At 38.5% G+C, this 25,679-nt stretch overlaps 1 protein-coding gene and 1 long non-coding RNA gene across 4 annotated transcripts in view; one reads left to right on the top strand and one right to left on the bottom strand.

The window, feature by feature from the left end:
• Window positions 1-25,679, bottom strand: part of cnih3 (cornichon family AMPA receptor auxiliary protein 3) — a 60,975-nt gene that overhangs the window by 21,360 nt on the left and 13,936 nt on the right. For all 3 annotated transcript variants that reach the window (XR_532515.3, XM_008398566.3, XM_008398569.3), the window contains exons 2-3: window positions 24,629-24,697; window positions 15,488-15,535 (exon numbers count right to left, since the gene is read on the bottom strand). Coding sequence is in view for 2 of the 3 variants with exons in the window: in XM_008398566.3 (XP_008396788.1) it covers window positions 15,488-15,535; window positions 24,629-24,697 (117 nt within the window). In the remaining variant the exon portion in view is untranslated. The remainder of the gene's footprint in view (window positions 1-15,487; window positions 15,536-24,628; window positions 24,698-25,679) is intronic.
• Window positions 15,550-17,168, top strand: LOC145549693 (uncharacterized). The gene is made up of 2 exons (XR_014085541.1): window positions 15,550-15,831; window positions 16,043-17,168. It is a non-coding gene; the product is annotated as an uncharacterized LOC145549693 (long non-coding RNA).

Genomic DNA, 25,679 nt, shown 5'->3' with positions numbered 1-25,679 from the left:
GGAGTCAAAATGAATAAAGTTGCATAAGAACCATAGAAGACTTTCATACAGCTTCAAAAAAAATTCTGGAATACAAATACAACCAGTCACTTTCGCATCTTTGAACACTAACTGAGAAAGACTCCACTGCTGATGAAAAAACACACAGAAGCCAGTTTAAAGTTTGCTGCAGAGGATTTGGCCAAGCCAGTGAAACAGGGAAACAGAGGTAAGAGTTCAGGACATCATCGAAAAACACTCTTGACTGAAGTTTGTAGGTGGGAACATCATGGTGCGGGCTGGATTACATCTCATAGTACTGGAAGCTTTTATTTAACTGAAGAAAAGGTGAAAAGAGAATTAAACTGGGAGAATCATGATAAGAATCTGTAGACGGAAGGATTTCCAAAATAAGCCAATAGTCCCACATACTCAGCCAAGGAAACGGATGAAGTGAAACTCCTTGAATGGCCTGGTACATCATGTGACCTGTACACTCATTGCTTGTTGAACATGGAGTAGAGACGTTTCCATGACAAATATATATGTAGGTCAAACTTTGTCAATATTCCGCTGATGCCAATAAAAGAGAATTCCACAGTTGTGGTGTTTCTATTAAACTCTATTAAATTCACACCTTAATAAGTTTGTTCATGTGATAAGTCATTAAAATGTCTTCGATGTTTTTATCTTTACTTTTCATCTATTTATTAATGTCACATCCTGTTTTTATCCATCCATTTCCTGCACCCTTGTCCCTCAGTGGGGTCGGGAGGGTTGCTGGTGCCCATCTCCAGCTAACGTTCCGGGCGAGAGGTGGGGTCACCCTGGACAGGTCACCAGTCTGTCACAGGGCAACACAGAGACACGCAACCATGCACAGACACACTCACACCTAGGGGCAATTTGGAGAGGCCATTTAACTTGACAGTCATGTTTTTGGACTGTGGGAGGAAACCGGAGTACCTGGAGAAAACCCACCATGCACAGGGAGAACATGCAAACTCCATGCAGAAAGACCGGGGCCGGGAATCAAACCCAGAACCTTCTTGCTGCAAGGCAACAGCTCTACCAACTGCTCCACTGTGCAGCCCCTACTGTTTTTTTTTCCTTCTTTAATTATGTAAAGCACCTTGAAATGCTTTGCTGCTGAAATGTGCTATACAAATAAAATTTGATTGATTGATTGATTGATTGATTGATTGATTGATTGATTGATTGATTAAAAAACACATAATGTCATCATCCTCCTACCACTTCCTGTTGTCTTCTTCTTTGTGGCTTGTGCCAGTGGCAACATCCGATTGTTGATCATGTGACTCGTGATGCGGAAAAAGTTTTTCCATTGCAGTTTTGCAAAATAATCCAATTTGCACACGGCCAAAAAAACCACCTCATCCTAGAGACAAAACTTTATTACAAAAAAAGAGTTTATATCAAAACTAAGTGCACTTAATTGCAAAATGTCAAGTTGCGTGTTATATGGTCAATGGAAACACAAATGGGGATAAAAAATTTCAAATTTGTCATTTTTTTGCTGCTTGAGGATAAAGGAAGTTCCATTTTAACTCCTGGCACGACATCTTGTTCCCTCTGCTGGACTCTGCTGGAATTCAACTTTCATCTGGATGTCACTTTGACAAGCACATACGCATCTCCATGGCAACAGCATTACCTCCCACATTGCAAAAAAAACAAAACAAAACAAACAAAAAACACTGCTCGGTTTACCCTCAGGACTCATAGGATCAGATGGCTGCCAGTGGCCCAGTTAAAGTTTAAGCCATCGGAATAAGGAAGGACAGAGACGAGCGAGGAGCCGCCAGCCTGGCACTAAAGCCTGGCTGTTACGGCAGCAGGCATGCAGCTGAAAGGCACAGATGCACAGCAGTTTCCTGGCCAAGCAGGAAACATATGCTGCTCTCCTCCTATCCAGTCTGCCACACTCAGCCTCCTCTCATACGCCGCGTTTCTTTCCCCGCCTCATCGTTCAGTTCGGATGAAGCTCTGACTGCTCATTTGCTCTTCTGCACGGCATCAAAAAAGAAAAAAAAAAACCTACAAAGATGATCGGCTCGATCCATTCAGGACGTTTGTAAATTAACCAATTTGCTCTCCAGATATGACAGCTTTTAAATGCTTTATATCTGCCAGGGTTCGGTTTGATGTTTCCACAGATGTCCAGTGAAACTCAGTGGGTTTGTCACTTTGATGTGATTTAATTAAAAGCTGACCAAAAGCTGATTTAATTAAAAGCTGACCAAGTGAAAATGAATTCAACTGAAGAATAAGAACTCAAAGAATTGTTGGAACCACACAAAAGACTTCAGAGCCTGGAAACAGAGAGGAGGAAACTCTCCGTCCTGCTCAGTTGAGATCACAGTGCAGAGAAACACACACGAGCTGCAGCCATACAAAAAGAATCCATAAAAGTAGAGATGTGCCGATCAGGTTTTTTTCTGCCGATACCGATCACCCATGAGGGCCGATCACCGATACCGATCACATAATTATTATTAGTATTTTTTTATCATAAACACTACCGGTTACATTATGTGGAAAAAGGAACCATGAATTCACCTTAATTTAGACAAAAACTTGTTTTTAATAACTTTTTCCAAGAAGAAAACTAAACAAAACAGGCATTCTGCAAATTGACATCTGACCCATTGTACGGTTCGTTCAGCTTTCCTGCATGATATTCAGTAGTTCTGATCAGCTGCCCTCACAGCCACAGGCCACAAATCACAGGCTTGAAACTTGACGAGTCTTTTTTTCTCCAAGTTGATGAAATTTGTTGAAATCCGTGCAGACAGCTGCAGTAAGCCGTCCTCCACCCAGCTGGAGACAAAGTATGCTCAATGGGAATCAAAATGGAGAAAAATAAATAGAATCTTTATCCCAAATATTCCTGCTCATTTGAAAATTTCACGTTGAAACAGAGGCTTTCTCTGTAATGTTTCTGATTCGACATATTCAAACTTTTGTCAGATTTTTATTTTGTAGATGTCTTCAGTGGTTTACACTAGATCTCTTACATTAAAAACCAATAGAAGAAACCTGTTCAGGAAAATAAATGATTTTTCAAACAGCAAAATTATTTGTTCCAGAACATAAAAGTCCGGCAGCGGAGGCTCACTGCCCAGAGGAGGTATGACGAAATGCTACAAGGAAAAACTACTGTATGATATACGTCACCATGAACAGGGTTTTTAAAACATAATGCTGATTAAACAATATTTTCTGATATTGTGTTAAAAATGTATGTTTCAACAAATACCACATCACCAACCTCCTCCACTCCCCTTCCAGGCAAAAGATATACCAATAGTTGATATCGGTACACATGTAATTATCGGACCGATACCGATCTGTTAAAAACTGACTCGACCAATGAGTCACTAGAGCACATTAGAGCTAATGAACGTCATTTTTAAATTTTTTTTACCATATTTGGGCCAAAATTAACTTAAGGAAAAGTCCATTTGTGAAACAACGATGTCTTTGAAATTCCAAGTTTGATGATAATTGTAAAGCCACATCACGATTGGTGCTGGACAAAAAGTTCTGTTGAGTTTTCAGGATTTCCTTCTCTCAGCTCAGTGCTGCGGCTCTTACACGAAAACATAATGATTACTGGGATCCACTGCTGAAAAGAGTCTGTGAAAACTCTCCTAGGATGTGCAAATTACTGTAATTAAGTGGAGCCCTGAGGAACATTGTGACAAATGACCCAGATATTGTAGCTTGTGATTTTAAATGACTAAGAAGACAATGCTGGTTAATTTTCCTAAGCAACTGCTCTGGAACAGCTAAACCTCCATCTAAGAACATCTTTGCCCTGAACTAAAACACCGGCTCTCGCGGTGCTATTATCTACTGTGAATATGGCTTTAATAATCATCATTGAGAAAGAGAAGATTCACAATAAATCATAATTTATCTGTATAATAATAGTGTTGCTCTCTTGGCTCTTGGTTCTTTTTTTGTGTGTCTAAGCTTTGGAAGAAGCTGCTGAGCTGGAGAACAAACGATCTAGTTTTGACGTATTGTAATGTAAGCACTCTTTTTCTGTCTCTGTAATTTGAATTTAAATGTGCAACAAAGGGCAGTTATGTCTCTGAATCAGAAATCTCCTACAGAGAATTGGAGTTGCTGTAATTCATAACCAGTTATGCCAGAATTGGCAGTGCCAGTCTATTATGATGCATTGTACACATATATGCAGTTTATGCTATTAAACAACAAAGGAATGTGTTAACGAATGGATGTTGTACAGAATTTTGTGTATTTAATTAATAAAACTATCTATCACCAGATGAGTAGATGAATAGTTTATGATAGATACTTTCTCTGTTATCCAAGCAGAAGCCATGTTGGACGTTGGTTGGGCAATAACGAGAAACCTCAAACTTTCCAACCAGGCTGCATTCCCTGAATGTTCAGCACATTTGCATTTTTGCACAAGTTATCTGTGCTCAGAAAGGTGAAAGACGGAGCGCCACCTGGAGACGGATGTGACCTGCATGCCGGACACACACTCTGACCGTGAGTCAGCCGGAGATGAAAAGAGAACTGGAGAAGAGGAGGGATGAAGAGGAGCTTTGTACTGAAACTTCAAATAGAGTCAGAGCCACAAAAGGAACCTGACATTTGTGCATTTTCACATCAGACTGGGTGGAGCCGCAACACGAAGGAAGCTTCACCTCGACAGTGATACGAGCAGGAACGAAAGGAGCTGCTTTCACCAACATGACCAGAACAAAATGAGAAAAAAATTATCTGATAATTAATACAGCTTAACCTTTCTTTCTTGAAAAATAATTCCACCTCAAGCACACACTAGAACAGAGATACTTTACCCTTGTGGTATTTGGTTGGAAAAGTTTAAACCAGGTCAAAGTTCAGAAGCTGTGCAGGTTTCCAACATGTAATAGCACTGCTGGGAAAATTTAGCCCACTTCTGTTCTTCAGTCATAACTTCAGTTTACTGAGGTTTGGAGATATTTGTTGGCTTGTTGTTCCCATAGGATTTTAGTAATGCTAGGATCTGGGTTTTGACTGCACCATTAAACAAACGTAAAGATTGTTGGAGCGTTACGTCTTTAGCCTTTCTGTGGTAGCATCATTCATACAATCCATCATTTGAATGGTATTCATGTCATGATTCTTGGGATTCCTGGGCTTTATTTCTGCATATGGTGAGTTTTTCATCTCCTTAGTCAGGTTCTATTCAGTCAGTTTCCACGCATTTCTTTTAGCTTGAACAGCAACCATTCCTCAAAAGTTCACTCCACCCTCTTTACATCAAAGGCAGCAATAACCTCCACAGACTTAAAGCATTTCTTCAACCAAAAGGATTTAGGCTGGTGTGAACCCGGTTTAATCCACTGTAATTAAACTCTAGTTTGTTTGCCTAGAAAGCCTGTTTCTTTAATGGGAGATGAGAACATGCAATCAAACTCTGCTGCGGACGAAAAAAAGCAAACTTTGGTCTTTGTTTGGTTGAAGTAAACTATGGTGCAGTTTGAATGCTTATGTGAAAGCCAAGTGGATTGGAAACCACTCCAAAAGCAAGAAGCGCACTACAGCGCAGAGCATTCTGGGTAAATACAACCAAAACAAACATATGAGTTTGCGCATTTGTAGTTAGAAATCCTACAACTGCTAAGTCGTCTCCAGAGGGTTTTGTGTCATTTCCTTCAGTGGTTCTCAGTGCAGCGCCACCACAGGCGAGGAGGTGAAAAGCTTTTTCAAAGTGTTAGGTTGGTTCCACAGGTTGAGAGAGACATTTGGCAAAGGTCAAAAATCTGGGGCTCGAACCTGAGAAGGCTGCCAGGTGTGAAAACATGCTTAATATGAGATTCATTTGTGTTTCAACATATATTGCCAGTTAGTTTGGACATATTTTGTTGATAAAAATCAGAATGTGAAAACTTTGTTTTCTATTTACTCTTATATTTGATGATAAAACTTACAAAAACAGAAGAAATCTTGAAGGGGTAAAATTCAAAGATGTTTGCTGTACACGGCTGTTAAATGTTTGATTAGAAATGCCTTTCCACAGTCACACCATATGGAGTATGGATGAACGTGTAAAAGCAGCATCTGGATGGACAGATGGTTGGATGGAGGCACAGCATCACATCTTTAAAAAATAAACAGCTAACTCACTACTGTGGCTGTACTGGAGTTCCTTCATGAAGGATGGTGTTATCAGGAAACATACCCAAGCAAAAGCAGCCAGGTGCAGACACATGGTGTGTGCTCATCGGGATTCATTTCCACTCATGTGTGAGGACACCGTGTGTCTGTGACATGTGCGACGTGCCACGTGTGATACAGTCAACATACAGTGTCCTCAAACCGTATCTACACACTTCCTGATTCAGACCAAGAGACTGACCAAAAGCCAACAACTGTAACTTACTGGATGGACATTAGCTGCTGCAGCTCGTTTCAGGAAAGTGCAAGACAATTGTTGATTAAATAAAAACAAATAATTTATATATTAAATGGCTTCTAAATGTTTTTTTAGCCATTTGAACATTTTGTCCTAATTTTTTCATATAACTTGAATGCACTGTGATGCAGGGGAGCAGGGAAGCTGGTCAGCTGCTAGGAGGATGGAATGATATAATACTCGATAATCCTGATTTTAACTAGTCATTTGTATTCCAGAAGGAAAATAACCCTAAACATACATTCACAGCTCAAATCAAATGCTTTAGCTAAGTGGTTCTTTCCATTCAGCAGGGCATAAAGAGCTCCGGCAGGGGGCCGGATTTCCGGCTTTTGACCAAACGGTCCGCCTCAACCAAACTGTAGTCTCCCGGACCCTTCTAGACCGGAACGTGTCGGCGGCGACACATCTAAATTTGCAGTACCGTAATTCCGCCACACGTAGCGCTATCTGAAAAATTCCGACTGTTTCTGAAAGGGGAGACGTTGCACTTTCCACCACTTTTAATACGGCAACTTTACAGCTGCAGAGAGTGTAATTAATCCGGAGGGCACTCCTTTAATAGACGGTAAATTGCGAAAATAACTTGCTGGATATTGAAAGTATATCATCTCACAGGACATTTAAAGAACTACTTACAATTAAAATAAGGAAGATTTATTTAGTCAGACGTTTGAAACTTAGGCGTAAAGAGCTCCGTCTGGGGAACAGACTTTCAAGCAAAGCGAGCATTGGACCAAACGGCTCGCCTCAATTAAACTGTAGATAATAGACAAAGATGTCTGCCAATCAGAATTCTAGCTCCCGTGTTCTTGACCAGTGACTGTAAAATGGTTTGTAGAAAAGAAGCGCATGCGTTCGGTGGTTAAATCAAATGCAATATGAAAGAAGATGGAATTTGTCTCACCCGGTAAAGAAACACGTTTACTTGAGAAAGGAATTAAAAACAAGTGGCGCTGGGCATGGCTAGAGGAAAGGGGACAAGACGGAAAGTTGGTGGACATTTTTACAAAAGGGGGCGCTGGGATTCATTTGGGGGGCGTTTGGTCGAAGGTAAACTTTACACCTTAAATGCACAACAATACCAGTTTAGACTTTGAGCAACTTGGTAAAACTGTATTGTGTAACATTAAATCATGCTTGGCTGCAACTGTATCGATGGCAGCTCTTCTGTCCAGTGTTTGTAGCTTTTGGCGCAGCTCCGCTCCTGCTAGTAGCTTCGCCATCAGGTCAGCGTTACACCTGCTGATGACGTTGCTGTGATTCACTTTGTCTGGTGTCTGATTTTCTAATATTTTATGTTTTATTGAGGATTTTTGTACATATGTTTTGGCAGTTCTGTGATCATGTCTAAGCTGCAAATTATATTAAAAAGTGTTTTATTGTCCGTCTGGATGCTGCCCGCTTCCATGGAAGGACAACAGAAAATCGCTCTTATAAACATGTAATTACTAAAATCACGATACTCTGACTTTGTATCACTCTGAAAAATGAACCAATTTAAACAAAGAAATAAAGAAATCCCTCCATGGGTGATACCTCGATAGAGAGCGTTCATTTCATAGCGTTAACACTGGTGCTGTAAGTGGTCCGGTATGAAACGGGTGTGATAGAACAACACAGCACTTTTAAATTTCAATAATCAGAATTCAGAAATTGTTTCCGTTGTTTTAAAAGGTTTATGTCAGTCTGCCTCCCCCCACCCCATGCCCCTTAGGGAGTAAAAAAAAAAAAACGACGCACACATTGCGCAAAACTCTGAAATAGGAAGAGGGACATAAAACGGAGCGACAAAGTAGATGTGAATTATTAAAAATCAACACATGATGTGAAACATATGATGATTAGGAGGCGCAGCAGGTGATGAGTGAAGATTACTGAGCGTCAATAAACGATCAAATAAATCTAGCAACAGGAAAGAAACTAAAGTGGACATAGCAATAAACCAAGAGAGGATAATACTAATCAAATGAAACTAAATGGAAATGATTGAAGAACTAAATACAAGAATAAACTAAGAAACTAAAGTAAATACAGAGGAATAAACTGGTATGGCAAGACCTTTTGAGCAATAATTAATACAGAGGACTGTATGGCAAGAATAAACAGACACTATTTCCAGATAAAAGGTAAAATAATATTGTTGAAGTGTGATGGGTTTGTTGAGACCATATTTAATACTGAGAATAAATATATCTTACAGACCATAACAGTAAAGAACTGATCACTTATTTATGTTTTTAATTATTTTCAATATTATTTTTCATGTCAGTGTTAATGTCATGAGGCTGATGACTCCATGACACTTTCAATTTGACTCATTAGGATTTGATTAAGAACCAGATTTGTTCTTTGTAATTTCTGTCCAGTAAAACTATTAATCTATAAATCAATTGACAGGTCTATATAAAGATATAATCCATGTTTCTGTCTCATATTTCTATGGCATAAAAAGGATCTGGAACTTTAGTTTTTCCACTGAAAGCTCTGGTTTGAACAATAAATGCCATGTGGGTGAAATTTTATGGCTGATACTCTGATGTCCCATTCTCCTGAAGGCAGCACAGAGCTGCACCACCAGAAACCCACAGAAACACTGAAGAGAAAAAAAACTGTGATTAATGTAGTTACAGTTCTATCCATGTTTTAATGTTGCAGAGCTCAGTCGTTTGCAAAAAGATCACAGTTTAAACTGGCATGTTGAACATCTTTTATCTGGTCATTTTGTGGAATATTTAACAACTAGAAAATGGCAAAGAACAAGAATATTTTGCACTCTGACTGGCTGCTGTTAGGCCAACAATTTTAACTTGAATGTTTATTGCATTTTTCATAGACGCCTGTGAAAATAATTTCTATTCCCATGACTTTTTTGTTTTCTGGGAAATTATTTTTGATGATAAATACAGAAACAAGCATAAAAAACATCTACAATAGTGATAGTTATATTAATAATAAAATAATAGTCAGTGCAAAGTAGCCTACAAATTCTTTGGTGGGGGACCTGGATAAAGGCTGGGGGGGCGCTGGGCTGAAAAAGGTTGAGAAACACTGGTCTAGTTGGTTAATGTTGCATGTTCTAAATTACTTGCAGAAACATTGACTGAAAGGACTTTTATTTAATGTTGAGGGATTTTTGCCTGTAAGGCAAACCTTTAGGGCAAAGACATTTTAGATTTTGTTTTGAGTTGAAATGTACTGAAGTTGTATTTAAGTTTGAGTGTTTAGCTTGTTAATTGTATTGTTAGAAGCAATTGTTGCACTATTCAAAGACACTTTTTATTAAACTGTGGCAATAGCAACGCTATAGTATATTTCTATTATAACTTTAAGTTTCAGACTCAGGATTTTTTTTTTTTACTTTAAGCCCTGATTCAGTTTAACTGTGTGTTGTATTGTTATCAAGAATTAAAATGTCCATGTTCCACGTTGAAAAACATAAACAAAAAGTTGGATTTCTAAATGGGAGAGACACAGGTTTGTTACCAACCCTAACCTAAAGATCCAATATGGCCGCCGTGTGATTAAAACTTGTATAGCTTCTAGTATATACAGTTTGCTTTGTAGGTCTGGTTTGTGAATTGGCCTAACGTACAAGTTGTACCTTAGATACATTGCTAATAGCTGAGAATGCTAATAATTGTTAGCATACTAATCAACTACAACAGTAAGCTAAGCAAGAACAAAGCAGCAGAACTTGTTCACTTCCTGTCCTGTGGTGGCGCTGCTCCAAGAACCACTGACGTAAACGACACAAATACCTATGAAGAAGACATGAGCGCGACTTCTTTGATCATGAAATGGAAACAAAATTAGAGATGTGTCAGATTTGAGTGATTGTAGAATTTATTTGTTGTCTTTAGCAAAAGGCCACGAGCCACTAGCTCTAGACTTGTGTGTTGGTTTTGATTGGATTTACCCAGAATGCCCTGGGCTTAACTCTGCTTCATGCTTTTGAAGCGGTCTACGGTCTACTTGCCATTTATATATGCCAACCACGCTAGATTTGACCAAACAGAGATCTATGTTTGTAGGCAGACCAGAGTTTGCTTTTTTGGTCCGCATCAGAGTTCAATTACACACACCTCTCCAGACGAATCGGACTTTACAGACAAACGAATTAGAGTTGGAATAAAGTGGACTAAACAGGGCCGATGTGAATGAATCCTTACTCTACTGGCATCGGTTTCCTTGGTAAGTGTGTTTAAGGCAAAATGATCGCACCACCTCTGACGTAGAACATCTCTAATGCTGTGGAGAAATGCTAAGTGGAGTTTTTTAGCATTACTGAACACACACTTTTCTACATCTGTCCAGACGTCACCAGGTCAACCTGAACTCTTCTGTATGCTTAAGTCACAGAGGAGTTCAGCTGCGCAGCATACAATCTGCTTCAGCTCTCCAAAGATATTAAGAATTGAACATCCCCAATGAATGTCCAAAACACTCATCGTGCGCATCGTGGCAAAAAAATAAAGTGTAAAAATGTGGACTTTTTCTTGTCCTTCCTGCAGAACAACATTAATATTAATTTCCTGCTGAGCAAAACAGTGGTTCCTATTTTCTCTGCAAAGGAGAGGTACCCCTCCCCCCGTCTCTTCTTCTTTTTCACCGTCCTCCTCTGCTGCCCCTGGTTCTCTCTCTTCATTTCAGCTCTCTCTCTCTCTCTCTCTCTGTTCTCCTTATCTCTCACCTCCTCTCCAATCTTTTTCTGCCATGCAGGTCTTCTTCTCCTGGTAGCAGCAAGCGGGATGAAGGCAGCGCTGTGCTTTGCATATAAGCTCATTATAGTGAGTGACAGGAAACTTACAGTGTTTCTGCATGAAGGACTCACAGATGAGGACTGAAACAGTTACACACGGTCGTTTATCAACAACTAACAGCTTCCTTTTGCTTAAAAAATCTCATAATTGGCAATAAGATAGGTTTTTAGTCTGAAAAGCTTATTTGTGTACATCTGCATTCCTCCATTCTAAAGGAAGGAATGCCTTTAAATGTAATCTCCAAATGCTTAATTCTGGTTTTTCACCGATTGATATGGAAAAAACAATATTTAGTTGGTACATTTAAAATATTATAAGGCTTAAAAAATCTATGACTCTCAACAGTGGACTGAAGTTGAAACTAAATTACCAGAGCTGGCCAAAAAATGCAGGAAATGATTGGGGCCCAACTTTTCAAGTCAAAACCAAACAAAAATCAGTTTTGCATTTGACTGTAAATATGTTCTGGCCACGACTCCCCAATTGGAAGTTTTAGCTTCACCTGGTTCAAATTCTGTAAAATAAATAAATTAATAAATGAATTTAAAAAAATTCTCCTTTTTCTGTCCAATTATTAATGGCTTAATCCGAGAAATGAATCAACAGGTCAGTCCTGCACTTCTATGACGATAAGTCCAGCAGAAAGTTCTGAGTTGTGAAACATGTGAGAAAGACATTTTTAGCTGCATCCATCACTACAAATGATCAAACAGTTACTATGTTATTGCATTTAGGCAATAAAAATATAAATGCACCAATACAAACTGATATAAATATTGGCAGATAACAGATATTTACTGATATCACATAAATATCAGTAAACCTTGAAAGTTTTCACCACTGCTTCTCTGAGTCACTGTCACATGACCAATGATGATGCACGACCTAATTTTTATTCAAAAAAGTAATTGAATTACTTGTTCATTTGCATATGTTTATGCATTTCTAGATTATGTTAAAAGGCTTAAGTGATTCAATAAAAATACAAAAAAAATCAGCACAATGATGCCAATTTTCTTATCTGATTAATTGGCAGAAAATTTGATAAAAAATGATTGAATTACTAAAATAATTGTTAGTTGCAGAATAGTTATCCCAATAAACTATCTATAATAATACTAATTGGAGAGGAAAGAAAAGTCATTTTCAACTTGTAAAATGTTCTGCTGGTTTTAAAGGTATGTGAGTACAGGCCCCTGTGGCATCCCATTGGTGCCGACAGTACCACAGTTAGCACCAATGGAAGGAAACTGCATTTAGAACATAAAACCACATGAATATCTTGGCTTGTTAGAGTTACATATCTAGCATTCATAGTTAATTATGTAGTGCCTCCAAAGCGTGACAATAAGCAGGATGGTGATTTAAGACGTTGGCATCAAACACCAACTCTGTGCTATACATAGAGAGGACAGGAAGGAGGGATAAATACGGAGAACATACATCCAGAAATAAAGGGAGGAACGAGCAGTTAATTGGTAGACTGAAGTTCGTTCGGTTGCTGTGACAACCCAACCCCATCGCCTCGAGCCGCAGGACTGCACATCTAATGAACACGGGCACACAGGAGAAACTAAAGACAGGAGAGAATCCCCTCAGGCTGTTATCACTGGCATGCATGGTGCAGCCATTCCCACACAGTCCACAGAGAACACACACGGCCAGTCCATATGCCGCTGTGTCTGTGGCAGGTACGCCAGCATGAAGAGGCGCAGCCAAAGCTTTTAACTGAATCAATCAGAACCTGTGTGATGCCACTGTGCCAGCTGGAGGGAAATGAAATGAATGATTCAATGGAGGACGGAGAAGTTCGAGAAAAAGGGATGGAGAAACACCTTCAGCATTTCTTCAAAGGGAGCTTCAACATCTGCACCGACAGGCTCAGAGTGCAGAACTGTGTGAAGATGACCTGCATAAGGCATGATCTGGTTTTATTAGTCCTGTGAGTCTTTAGTAAAAGACACGTCATCCATCTCACGATAGGCCATTAAAATCATGAGTATTTATATCCTGTCAGCCCATACAAAACAGCTTTAATGCTCATTCTGTGGCACGTAGAGCTGCTTCTGTTAGGAGTTTACTTCAATGAAACGAGGAAAATGATAGCTGCTGTTCCATCTGTCAAAGATGCTGTGGTGGCACAGGGGCAGAGCACGACCCACATATGGAGACCTTAGTCCTTGTGGTGGTAGTCACAGGTTCGATTCCCGGCCTGGCGACATTTGCCGCATGTCTTCCCCCTCTCTCATTACCCTCTTTCCTGTCGGGCTACTTTCAAATAAAGACAACAAGAGCCAACAAAACCTTAAAAAAAAGATAGGTACAATTAAAAAGCTGTCAGGTGAAATTTCAGGTTAAATCTAAAAGGCAGCTTCAGTTACTATAGCTAGAAACAAGAGATCAGGCCTGACATCTGGGTGTAGTGATGGACTCTGACCTGAACCTTCAGAGACACATAAAGACAGTTACAAAGTCAGCCTTCTATCACCTGAAGAACATTTACAGGATTAAAGAACTAACGTGTCGGCAAGATCTAGAGACTCATCCATGCTTTTATCTTTGATCTCATTGATTATTGCAACAGTGTCTTCACAGGTCTGCCTGACACTTAAACGATGTAATGCTTGTTATTAGTTTTTACAACTGTTGACTATATGATGCTTTTCTGATGTTTTTTGTTTTCACAAATCTATATGTAAAGCACTTTGAACTGCCATCTTGATGTAATATGCTGTGCAAATAAACTTGATTGGCTGATTGATTGGTTTTGCCTCCAGATTTGATGTTATCTTTTTTATTTTTTCTCTCAAATCTTATGATTCTCTCTAATTTTTTCACAAAATAATCTCCCATGGCCTTAATAGATAAATTCTATTCTTGTCGGTATTTTCCTTTAAAGTACACTTTAGGCAGCACGTCTACTGTCACCTGAACTGATCCCAGAAGGTCACAGCTGCAAGGACAGTGTGTCTGGATGCATATGCACGTGCGTGTGTGTATGTGTGTGTGTGTGTGTGTGTGTGCGTGTTTGTGTATTTGTTATAGCAGAAAACACTGTAGAGAAAACACTCTCCCCAGGGCTTGGTGAATGGCTGGAGGGCTCCGCTTGACAACACTGATAACCAACATCAGCTGCTCAGCCAATAAACCTAAAGCATTAAGCAGACAGACACACACACACCCCAACACGCACACACACAGTTGGATGCTCAGACTCAGACACAATGTTTGAATTTCAGCGAGGTGGAGGGAGAAACAGATGTCACAGCGAAGCTGGGAGGATCGTCATGCTGAGTCCTCCAGGCTAACACGCACAGAAGCAAACAGAGGAGCTCTGCAGAGAACACACACTCTCAGTCTCTGTCTCCTCTTTGATGTCGAGCTAACATGTGGCACAACGACAAAGCAGGAGTCTCTGTGCAAGTCGGCGCTGCGTTCAGAAAATCAAGGTAGACCTGCTCAGTGGAATAAACAGAAAAAGTGCTGCTGGAGGACAGAAAGCTATGCTATTCAGAAAACATGGCCGACACATACAGCAGGGTGGCCGCGCATCAAGTCTTAAATGCATGTATCTAAAATGATGGCCTTAAAATGTCTGGCCTTCGATATATTAATCACAAGTTTTAAACTTTGTCTTGGATAGGCCTGTGACGATGATGGGTTTTCCTGGACGATAAATCGTCTCAGAAGTTATTGCGATAAACAATAATATTGCTGTTTTGAGACCATTTTCAAGTAATACAAAGTAAATGACATAATAATGCAAGAGCATTCTCAAAAACCAATAAACTTTAAATTCAAATGAACATTTAATGTTGGAACTGGAAGACATTTTAAATATACAAAATAAATAAACAAACAACAAATAAAATGAATTGTGAAACAAAATTGTCCTTCAAAAAAAAGGGCTGATTCAGACCAAAGTGCCAGACGGATTTATCATCCAGTTTTTGGTACAAAAAGAGAGAAAAGAGAAAAAGGATTAATAATGCAAATGGAAATTATTGAGCTCGTTTTAATTTCTCATGAGAGTTATTAATTTATTGATTATTACAACAGGCTTAGTCTTGGCAGGACTATTTAATATTGTATATTCTACATAGGTTTCTCTTCTCGTGGGACTTCTGTCAGGTTTTAAAAGTTTGAGTTTTCTCAGACGTCTCTATTGTGCGACTAGATGGTTGAGGCCAACAGTAACTCATTGCTGACATAGCATATTTTAGCAGTTTATTATTAAACCACAGAGTTGTAGAAATCTTAATGCCAATGATATGAAGCTTACCTTCCTCAGCAGGTTGCAGATCCTCTCGATGTTTCTGAGTCGCTCCCTCTGTAAAAGAAAACAATAAAACAGAAGAACATGTTCATGTTCCTTTAATGAAAAATGTTAACGTGCTGCAAAAACAGCAGCGTCACTGTAAATAACTGCTTAATTGGAAAATTCTGCTTGTTCATTGGTCCAACAGTGACTCCTAGTGGTTAATTTATACTTTCAGTTTAAAGAATGGTAGATTTCTTTGTTTATTCTGTGGTTACCTAGCAACACCCTGCGAGATGAGACAACGTTAGATTATAAAGAAACCCGGAGAAAATCTTTAAAATAGCGCCCTCGCAAAGCAGAATGAGGTATAAATATGTAATTGTGATTTGTAATAAGAAATGTTATACGTTTATTTAAGAAACAGTAGAATGTTGTGGTTTATAAACGAAACTGTATATTGACGAGTTAAAGGACATAACGTATTCTTTTTTGTGTATAACTGAATATTGATATGTTGATTTTATACAAGAGCTGAGTATGTCCAACGGTTCTGTATTCTTTTGTTTTATACTTCAGTTTTCACGGTGTCAATGGGAAGAAAGGTTGAGATTAAATTGCACCCGTTTGAAACTCCCTGCGTCTGGCTGTTGAATCCGAGAGGCCTCTATAGTGAAAACTCATCGCAAGAGACCGGATCTGTCTGCAGTGAAGCTGACACCATCCCATCTGGAATGAAGCTGTCTCCTCTCGCACCAATGATCTCACACAGGCAAGATAAAGCATAAAGTTAAAACGGACAATCACAAGAAGAAGTTCACAGCATAACTGAATTGGCATAGTGTCAAGGGATAGTTAAAAAGTCTTCTGTGAACCCAAAGCAGTTACAGAAAGCAAATAAAATGTCACTTCCAACAGACAAAACAGAAAATCCTGTTGACATGCCGTCTAGTTCCAGAGAAAGGAAAACTAACAGAAAATGGCCAAGAGATGCACATCCAAGAGAACAAAAAACGTGAGAAAGCGTTCCACAAAGTTTATGATTCTTGGAAGTGGATAACAAGAGAAACTAGGAAAAAACTAAAGGTCCTCTGTACATTAGAAGAACTCAATGATTTACAGGAAAGCATTCAAGCTAAGTATGATGCTGTAAGACTGCAGTACCAACCCATTCTACGTAACAGTAACACCACAGCAGAGATTGTCAAAAAAGATGGAAGCATGTGTTACACTCACAAAAGAAATCTTTGACCTCATAAACAATTGTATAGAGACTATTGATAAAGATTATAATAGTCATCTCGAGAAAGAAAGAGTAAGAGAAACATTAAACAAAGATGAATATGGATCTATCTTTGGTCACACTCAAACTGAAACCAAAAACTCATCAAAGTCATCAGAGAGTCCAAGCAGACATTCCAGTTCATCTAGTACTAATAACAGCAAGGCAGATGCACAAGCAGAGCTTGCTGCTAAAGTGGAGCAACCAAAGGCTACAAGGGAAATTCAAGCACAGCAAGCACAACTCCAAAAATTAGAAAATGAATGGAAACTTAAAGAATCAAAAATGCTGTCAGAAATGAAGCAAAAGGAAGTGGAAATGCAACAACAGCTGGAACAAGAAACATGAATCTCTGGTGTAGTTAGTGTAGTTAATCTACACATTTTGTTATAAAGTTCCAGAAATAAACTGTCTTTTCAGTCATGTTGTATTTTATTTAATGAATCTGTAGGTGAGAGTATCATAATCATGATACATATCTACCTACTGCGGGCCTAAATGACTCCTCTAAAGACATTGAATAACATAGAAACCACTGTCATTTAATTTGATTTATTAAAAAAAGAGGCAAAGACACAATGCAGAGGGAACAGGTAGAAAAAGTAAGTTCACCTCGTTATTTAGAAGAGATCTAAAACTCCATGTTCAAAGTCTGAATCGGATCCTTCAACAAATAAAAGAGAGTTCAAACTTTACACCAAGTAAAAAGCACAATCTATTATTTTTACCATGTAAACAAACAGAACATGCAGCAGCATTCAGTTTCTATGCACCACAAATCTGGAACAAACTTCCAGAAAACTGTAAAACAGCCGAAAAACTAGAAATCCTTTATAACCAGACTAGAAATCCTAGCTGTTTACAGTTGCTCCTGACTCATAATCACTGGAACATTGACCAACATACCTGATGTGTAATGATGCTTTTGATGATGGCACTCAACAAAATGTAATGTCTGTAACTGGTTTCACAACTGATGACTCCATGATGGATTTTCATCACGTTTTTATATGTTTCTATGATGTAAAGCACTTTGAACTGCCTTGCTACTAAAATGTGTAACACAAATAAAATGGCTGATTGATTGACTGACTGATAGAAGCAGTACAAATATCTTTCTAAGTAAAAATGACTTCATTTTACTGTATAATCTTGCCTGAACTTGTTTTTTTCCCGTCCTGTTAAACATTACATATACACAGTAAAGTTTACTGGTTTTCTTTCTGGCACTAGCAGCTGCTGCTCTCTGGACAGTAGTTATATTTGAGTACGTGAGTGCTCTCTCCTCGTGTGCCGAGGTGTAAAACGCTGAAGTCGTGAACAGGCCCCATTTCACAAGAGCTTTTAACAAACTAAAATATTAATTAATTCCTGTTGATAATGTAACCTGGCTTTTGAGTGGCGGAGCGGCACGTTTTCCAGGTGGCCGTGCAAAACTCCATAACTCTGCCACGTTGTGAATCATATATTCATTTGAGCGTGGGTCCTTTAGAGCGCCTCATCATCAAACAACAAAGGGTCCGGGGGAAACGTGGAGAAATGGAAGAACATCAAAGAAACCGTGTCTAATGCTTCGCTGCGTCGGAACAACACAAGAAAATAGGATTAAAATGCAGAAAATGGAACTGCTAATATAATTAGGCAGAGGACTGTGTATGAATATGAGTTTGTGAGTTTTGCTTTTTTGAGATTCTGTCTTTTGAAAGAAGCTTCCTGCCAGAGGCTGAATATGTTCACATCTATTTTTTAACCTGCTTACAGAAATATTAGCACAAATGATTAAAATAAACAATAAAGACAATCATTTGTATAGAATGTGAATGTAATAAGTAACTAAGATTAGTTTATAGACACCAAAGTATGTTTTACAATTTTCTTTGTTCAACATGTCTTAATTTAAATGTAGTTAAAACCCAGGAGAAGGCAGTTCTAATTAAATTTCCACTCTTTATGTAAGACGTATGTACCTTTTATTAAAAGAAATGTATTTCTTACATATTTGATAAGCTGTCACCATGACATGACAGTAGAAAATGAGACAGGTAATCTGTGAAAAAAATTCAGGTTCCTCTGGCTCCTCCCGGTGGTTCTACTGCCACCTGCAGAAATGCACCGCGCTGCCAGAAACAACCAATCAGAGCCAGAGGCTGATTTTCTAGACATTTTACGCTTACATTGATAAACATGAAGCTAGGCTACAATCAACTTTTCAGACAAGATAAAAATCTCAGACGCATCATTGCTGCAGCTCTGACCATCAAGTGAGGGTAAAGAAATAAAGAGGGAAAAGGTTAATGAGAGGTAAGTGGTTAGAAAAGAGGATTAGAGGGAAGATAAGAGAGGTAAAAAAATCTCAAAAGCTCACTGCTAGAAGATAGCAGCAAAAAGTGGCATCTTATTGCCACCAGGTCTCCATAGCAACCATTTATTTAAGGGCTTTTAACAAGTCTATACCAGCTGCGCCAAATACTGAGGAGGGTGCTGTGTGGAGAGCCTCAAACATCAAGTCATGTCTCAATACACAGCGGAGCAGCAAATTAAATGTCTAAAAACAAAACAGTGAAATCATTGCTTGACTGACCTGATAGAAATATCAAAAAAGGTTCAGCGCAATAATAAGAGACCATGTGATGGAGCTGCCTCGTTAAACAGAACAGATAATGAGGACTAATGAGAGTTGAGGGTCTTTATCCAAAGATAGTGGCTGATAAGGACATGAGTTTGTTCAGGTTGGGCTTCAGTCTGACTTTAGCTGGACGGTGTCGAGCATTTCACCAAGACCTGGAAGTTCTGCGTCTCCACTGACCATTTAATTACACAATTTGACATATTAATTTGAAAACGAATTTATTTTCAAATTTATTTTGAAAATAAATTTGCATAGAGCTCATCACCTCTAGGATGAGGTGGTTTTTCAGCCACATTGAAATTGGCTTATTTCTCAAAACTGCAATGGAAACACATTATTTGCATTGCAGAACTCACAAGATCAACAACCGGATGTTACTACTGGTGAAAACCACAAAGAAGAAGATGACAGGAAGTAGTGGGAGGATCACGAAGAAGCTCATTCACATGTGATTTTAATTGCATTTCTTATTTAATGGAAACAACGTAATTGTGAAATTGTGTTTTTTTTCCCCCGGTATTAGTGGAATATCTACATACCTTGGAGCTCATTTGTAATGGAAACACAGCTACTGTTGGTAGAACTGTTCTATTGGCAGAACTTTGTGCCGTCTGAAGCTGAATTTGAATGAGTTCCACTGGATGGTACATTGCAGAATCTGAATTGTTCAACTTGAATAAATGTTTTTATAAACTGAATTTGAATTAGCATAACTTCAAATCGAGTGTACTGGTTTAGAAATGGGTGTCACTAAATTAAGATGGATTTTCATATTTTGAAACTGAATGTATTTGTTTTGAAGCTGTATCGGCCGATATTTCATCTAAGTGAAATTCTAGTCAGCCCAATAGCTACTTTCAGTATCAGTTCTCATCATTCAGTTTCAGTTCTGAAATTCAAATTCAGTTCTTAAATTCATTTATTTGGGTCAGACATGTTTGAGATAGAGTAATAAAGTGCAAATAATAGGACTATGTAGTACTTTAGCGATAGCGGTAGCCACTGGCCGTGGTGCAGATCCTGCCCTAAGGGTATGACGGCTCAAGGCTGATCGACCTGAAGCTTCTGCAAAAGATTTTCATGGACATCCAGTTTTTGCATGGGGCTCATTTCTGTTTGTTATGTGGGGGCAGTTAGGCTGAATGACTTTCAAAATGCTGCTCAGTAATTGATCTCCAAACTAGCATGAAGAGCGTAGACGAGGTGGAGACATTAGATCGACCTTCACTTATCCAGGCAGAGCAATTTAAAAGCAAATTTAGCAGAACTGCCTTATACCAGCTTGGACAATGAAGCCCTGGTGACGAAGCGTTGGTGGATGTCCATCGATGTTAACAGCTGTGAAATCAATTTCCCATAAAAGACTGGAAGATAAGCTGGGAGGACAGCCATGAATCCATCAGAGGACTCACAGTGAGCAGTTGTGACTGGGTGCTTGCCCCATAAAGATGTTCCAAACTTACACCAGGAAAAATCTTTGAATGTAAAGAATCCAGTATATTTATAATTAGAGCTGCACTGAGCCCATATTAATATTTGTATCGGTTCTGATATTGAAAAAACATTGTAGATCAGGTATTGGTGACAAGGTGACCAATCCATAAGGGCAGATCTATTAATTCTAATTCTACGCTTTGTGCTGTGAGCGACGTCATGCTTTATTAATTACTTTACATTATATTAAAATTCCTAATTCCACATTCTCAACAATTTGAAAGAAAGTTTGTTGCAGTTTATTTTTTATGTACATGTTCGACCAAAGGTAGTCAACCTTTTGTTTTAATCAGTTTCTTTATTATTTATTTTCCATTGGCTGTTATTCTCCTAATTGCACTGAGTGAAATAATTCAAGTTGTTTTTACATGTTTGACTAAGCTTGTGAAGATACTGGTGTATTTAAGTGTGCTATGCTAGTACAGTTTTATCAGATATTTTTTTATGTCAGAGTTTTAAATAATCTGTTTTTCTGTATCAGTATCGGCCGATATTCAGATATCTGTATTGAAAGTGAAAAAGTGGATCGGTCCATCCATAGCTCCAGGTTTGTAGAATCCAGGAATGCAGGCTGCTTCCACCATCAGGGGTAAAACAAAAAGAGTGGCTTTCAAGCGCTCATTGAATTCCAGCATGGTTCCTGGATAAAATGCCATCTGTGCAGTTGTTTTCATAAAATCTCTTTGCTACTGAATATTCCATGGTCAGCTGTTAGCGGAAGCTTTTGGGAACGACAACTACTGAGCTATAAAGTGATTAGACCTTGTAACATCACAGAGCTGGGTCAGTGAATGATGATGTTCATAAGGTACTTAGATCCCCAAGTTTCTGAAGAGTCAATAGAGTCAAAACTCTTTACGAGTTTGTTTTTTTTGTGTGTGTGTGGTTTTGGGAACTGACGGTCTAATGGGACAACCCAACCGCTTCCTCCTCTGTCTGACCGTCACATCTGCCACCCAAAGGATTAAAAGGCGCAAAGTTAAAAATATTAAAAATCACAATATGACATTGTCATTGCATTATTTAGGGTAGTTCAAATTATGCACTCATTTAGAAAAAATATACAATGTAAAGGTGTTGCTTGTTTTTATTACAAAACCATTGATATAGATAGTGTTTTTATTTTTTTATGTCCATAAGCTTCAGTTGATGTTCACTAAAGACTGCTAATATTTCCAAATCCTGTATGTTCACTGACAGAATTAAGATCTATTCTTTCTTCCTCTTACGTTATTTTCAAAGACTTAAATGATGTTGAACAAGCTAACCTTGAGTTTCCTCTCCACACTAACAACTGAGAGACATTTCATCGGTACCACCTGACAGATGGATAAAACATACTTATTGAAAGAAATCATTTTTATTGCAATAAATGTTTTTCAACTAAAAGTAATCAAGAGGTGAATCTCATATTTCAACGTACAATAACTCACATGAAGAGTTGTCATAAGAGTCTATGTTTTTCAGGTAGGATGGTATCATCCTCATTCGTTTCGTTCATACAGGTTTGGCCGTATAAACATTGGGAAGAAAATAAAACAGAAGTTAACCTTGAATTAAAATTCCAATTAATAGCAACTTCATGAAAGCGTCTTTCAGGGGTAGGAAGTTCAGGGCTACGTCTTCAACCTACTGCAGCAGTGAGGAACAGGAAAAGGAGGGGTTCGGGAACCTGGAGAGATGGAGGGAAAGAAAAGTTCAAGCAAGGGAAAATTAGATGAAACCTTTTGTACCTGTTTCCCCTGCTGGATTCTTTGATGCGTTCTCTATTGCATAATGATATGCAAATATGACAAAATATGAAAGTGCTTCTGAGTGGGGGGAAATCTGTCTAATGCACTGCTGTCAGACTTTTGAAATACCTTTCAAGCTGACTAATTTAGTTATGCCTCTTCAAAAATCCTTCAGCCAGGTCTTCCTCTGCCTGTCTACCTGCTTCCTTCTTCAATTTAATGTTCACGCAAGTTCCCATTTTTCTGTCAGTTTTACTCCCTCTCTAATGTTTCTGTCCTCCTTTTCCTGCTCATCCCCAAAGACATCTAGAAGTCATTACGCCACAGAAACTGTACTTTGCAGACCTCTTAAGTCAAAGTCACCTTCAGACCAACTGCTGGTGCTTTGTGATGCATTATTGAGTTAGTAAAAGCCCTTAAGACTCAAAGGAGAAGAGTTTAGATGCGGAATCCTAAACAACTTTATTAGGGGCAGATTGTCTGAGCAGGCCAATGCTCTATGTTCTGAACCATAACCTCTCTGCATTGTTTCTAGACAGTTTTAAAGGCGAAAGCAAACTTTTGAAGCGACACAAAAAAGATTTGTAGAACAACTTGCTTGTGTGTCTTCCAAGAGGATTTTAATTGACACAAAAAGCAGAAGAAAATAAGATTTTGCTTACAAAAACACCCAGTAATGTCATTTAAAAGCCTAGAAGTTTAAATCACCCATTACTACTTTACTTCCTGTCATCCTGTCATGTTACGGTCTTACGAGACAATAATGAGCAAGGCATGCAATGGATAGTCAATAATCTGGCATCCACAATGTCAAAGGCAACTGGTTGCGGCTTTTATAGATATTTGAATCACTTTTCTTGACAGAATAGGTAGGCATCATTTAAATTTGTTGATTTCTGTGCACAGATTCAGATATCAGTCCTAGTCCGTGTTTTTTAACCCTTGTGTGTGCAAGGACTGAGGCAAACGTAGAGGACTGTGGAAAATGACACAAGTTTTAGGTGTGTGGGGTCGGTTGGACCCCATTTCTGGACACAAGGGTTAAGCATTACATAGGAAGCACATTCAGAAAGCTCTACGTTCAGGTGAGACCAAGACTGAGATGTTTCACCACAATGACAAGGAATGTGTTTGGAAGAGTCAAGGTGAAGAACATTGCACCATGAAAGAACATTGTCTATCATGGTAGATTTGTTTGCTTTGCTACCAGTAATGAATGTATGATTACCTCAAACCTGGTCTCTTATCAGCACTTAGATGGTTGGCACTCAGACACAGTTGGGTTTTCCAAAAGGTCAATGTTCTCAAACAGACATCAAAACTGCTTTAAGAATAGATTAACCAGGCAGATGGTAAGCTTCTAAGAGGTCTCTGACTTCAACTTTAATTCAAACTGTATTGTTGAAGCTGGATCTGTAGTAACCTAGCAACTTAAATGAACATTGCTAATTCTAATAAGAGTGGTTGGGCATCCAGCCCCTCCAGGACATTGGGATGCTACGATCACAACTATTAATGCAAAGTCACTTATAATTGCAAATTTTGCGCTGACTTGCAAATTTTCACAAGTAATCGCAACATTTCCTCAAATCTGATTAATCACCTTAACAATTTCGCTCTTTTCTCGTTTTTTTTTTTTTTTACCAATTACTGTAACTTGGCTGAAGTTTTACCAGTCCTCATAGGCCCCTTCTAATTTAACTTCCCATTTCATAACGTCTCTTGAAAGTTCAACCTGTAAGTTGAAAGCATGTGTGGTGCTAAATGCTACTATTTGCCCTTCTTTTGGCAAAAACCATTTTGAGCTGTTCTGTAGGATTTGCTTAAATTGTACGTAGCGTTCATGTAAGCTTGAATGACCAATGTGAAATTCTTTGTTTTCACTTTGATAATTCATCAAGACAGGATTTTAACCCTCAAACATTAACAATCAAACATTCAGAAACTTGTGATGTGATTCAACTCACCTCAACTCAAATCCACTGTGATGAAATGTGAATGAAAACGACAAAAGAATGAACACCTACCGCATGGAGGGGATTGCCTTGATCGATCGGCACCTTAAAGTCAGCCTGGAGCTCGTCAAAAGCCGTTATCTGAGGGAGAAGGAAGGAAGACGTGTTGAGTGATCTAATGGGAGACGAAATGAGGCAGCAAAGAACGATTCTGAGGGAAAGTATGTCATCATCACCAACGGGCTGCAGAGGATTCATTCACCAAGCTGGGCAGCATGTGGTCATATCCTTCATTCTGCACTCACAGCTGGGTTAATGAATGAAACTCCATGTGCATGCACCTAGAGAGACATTCTTACTCTCAGGTCAGCTAAATAAAACTCAGAATAACGTAAATAGAATGTAAATGTCACATGACTATTTGAAAAAAGTCAACTTATAATTTTAGATAAATATCTACTACACTCTAAAAAGAAAATAGTTGAACCAACTTAATTGAATTGCCTCTGTAGGTAACAAGCAATTCAATTAAGTTTATCCAACTTAATTTATTAAGTTTAACCAATTCAATATATTATAATCATCCAACTCAATTTGTTAATTTATTTTTAAAATAACAGATTTAAGTCAGTCTTACTCAAATTATTTAGTTTACTTCAAAAATGGTAAATAAACTTATATAGTGCTTTTCCAGTGGCACTAGTGTAAAGTGCCACTGAAGGCACTTTACACTAGAGTCACATTCACTTAATGCACAGATCAGTAGGCAACTTGGGGTTAAGTGCCCAGGGGCACATTGACAGGTGGCAGGAGGAAGCTGGAATTGAACCTACAACCTTCCAATCACAAGATGACCACTCTACCCACAGAGCCACAGTCACTGACCAGGGAGTCTGTCCCTGGTCAGTGATGGTACTGTACTTAATTATTTCAAGTAAAGTCAAAGTAAAAAGGCCATTTAAGGGAAAGATTTGTGTATTTAGAGGACACTGTAAAAAGAGTATTACAATTTAGTTTGGAACTACTTAAACGTTTGAGTTGACTTTCTGTAGAATTAAGTCAAAGAGATTTAAAATGTTTATTAGAAGAAAATAAATGATTTGAGTATGAGTGACTTAAATTT

The sequence above is a fragment of the Poecilia reticulata genome, chromosome 21, assembly GCF_904066995.2.
Source record: "Poecilia reticulata chromosome 21, P_reticulata-male-v2, whole genome shotgun sequence".
Taxonomy (NCBI): domain Eukaryota; kingdom Metazoa; phylum Chordata; class Actinopteri; order Cyprinodontiformes; family Poeciliidae; genus Poecilia; species Poecilia reticulata.
This window is presented reverse-complemented; position numbering and strand designations above follow the sequence as displayed.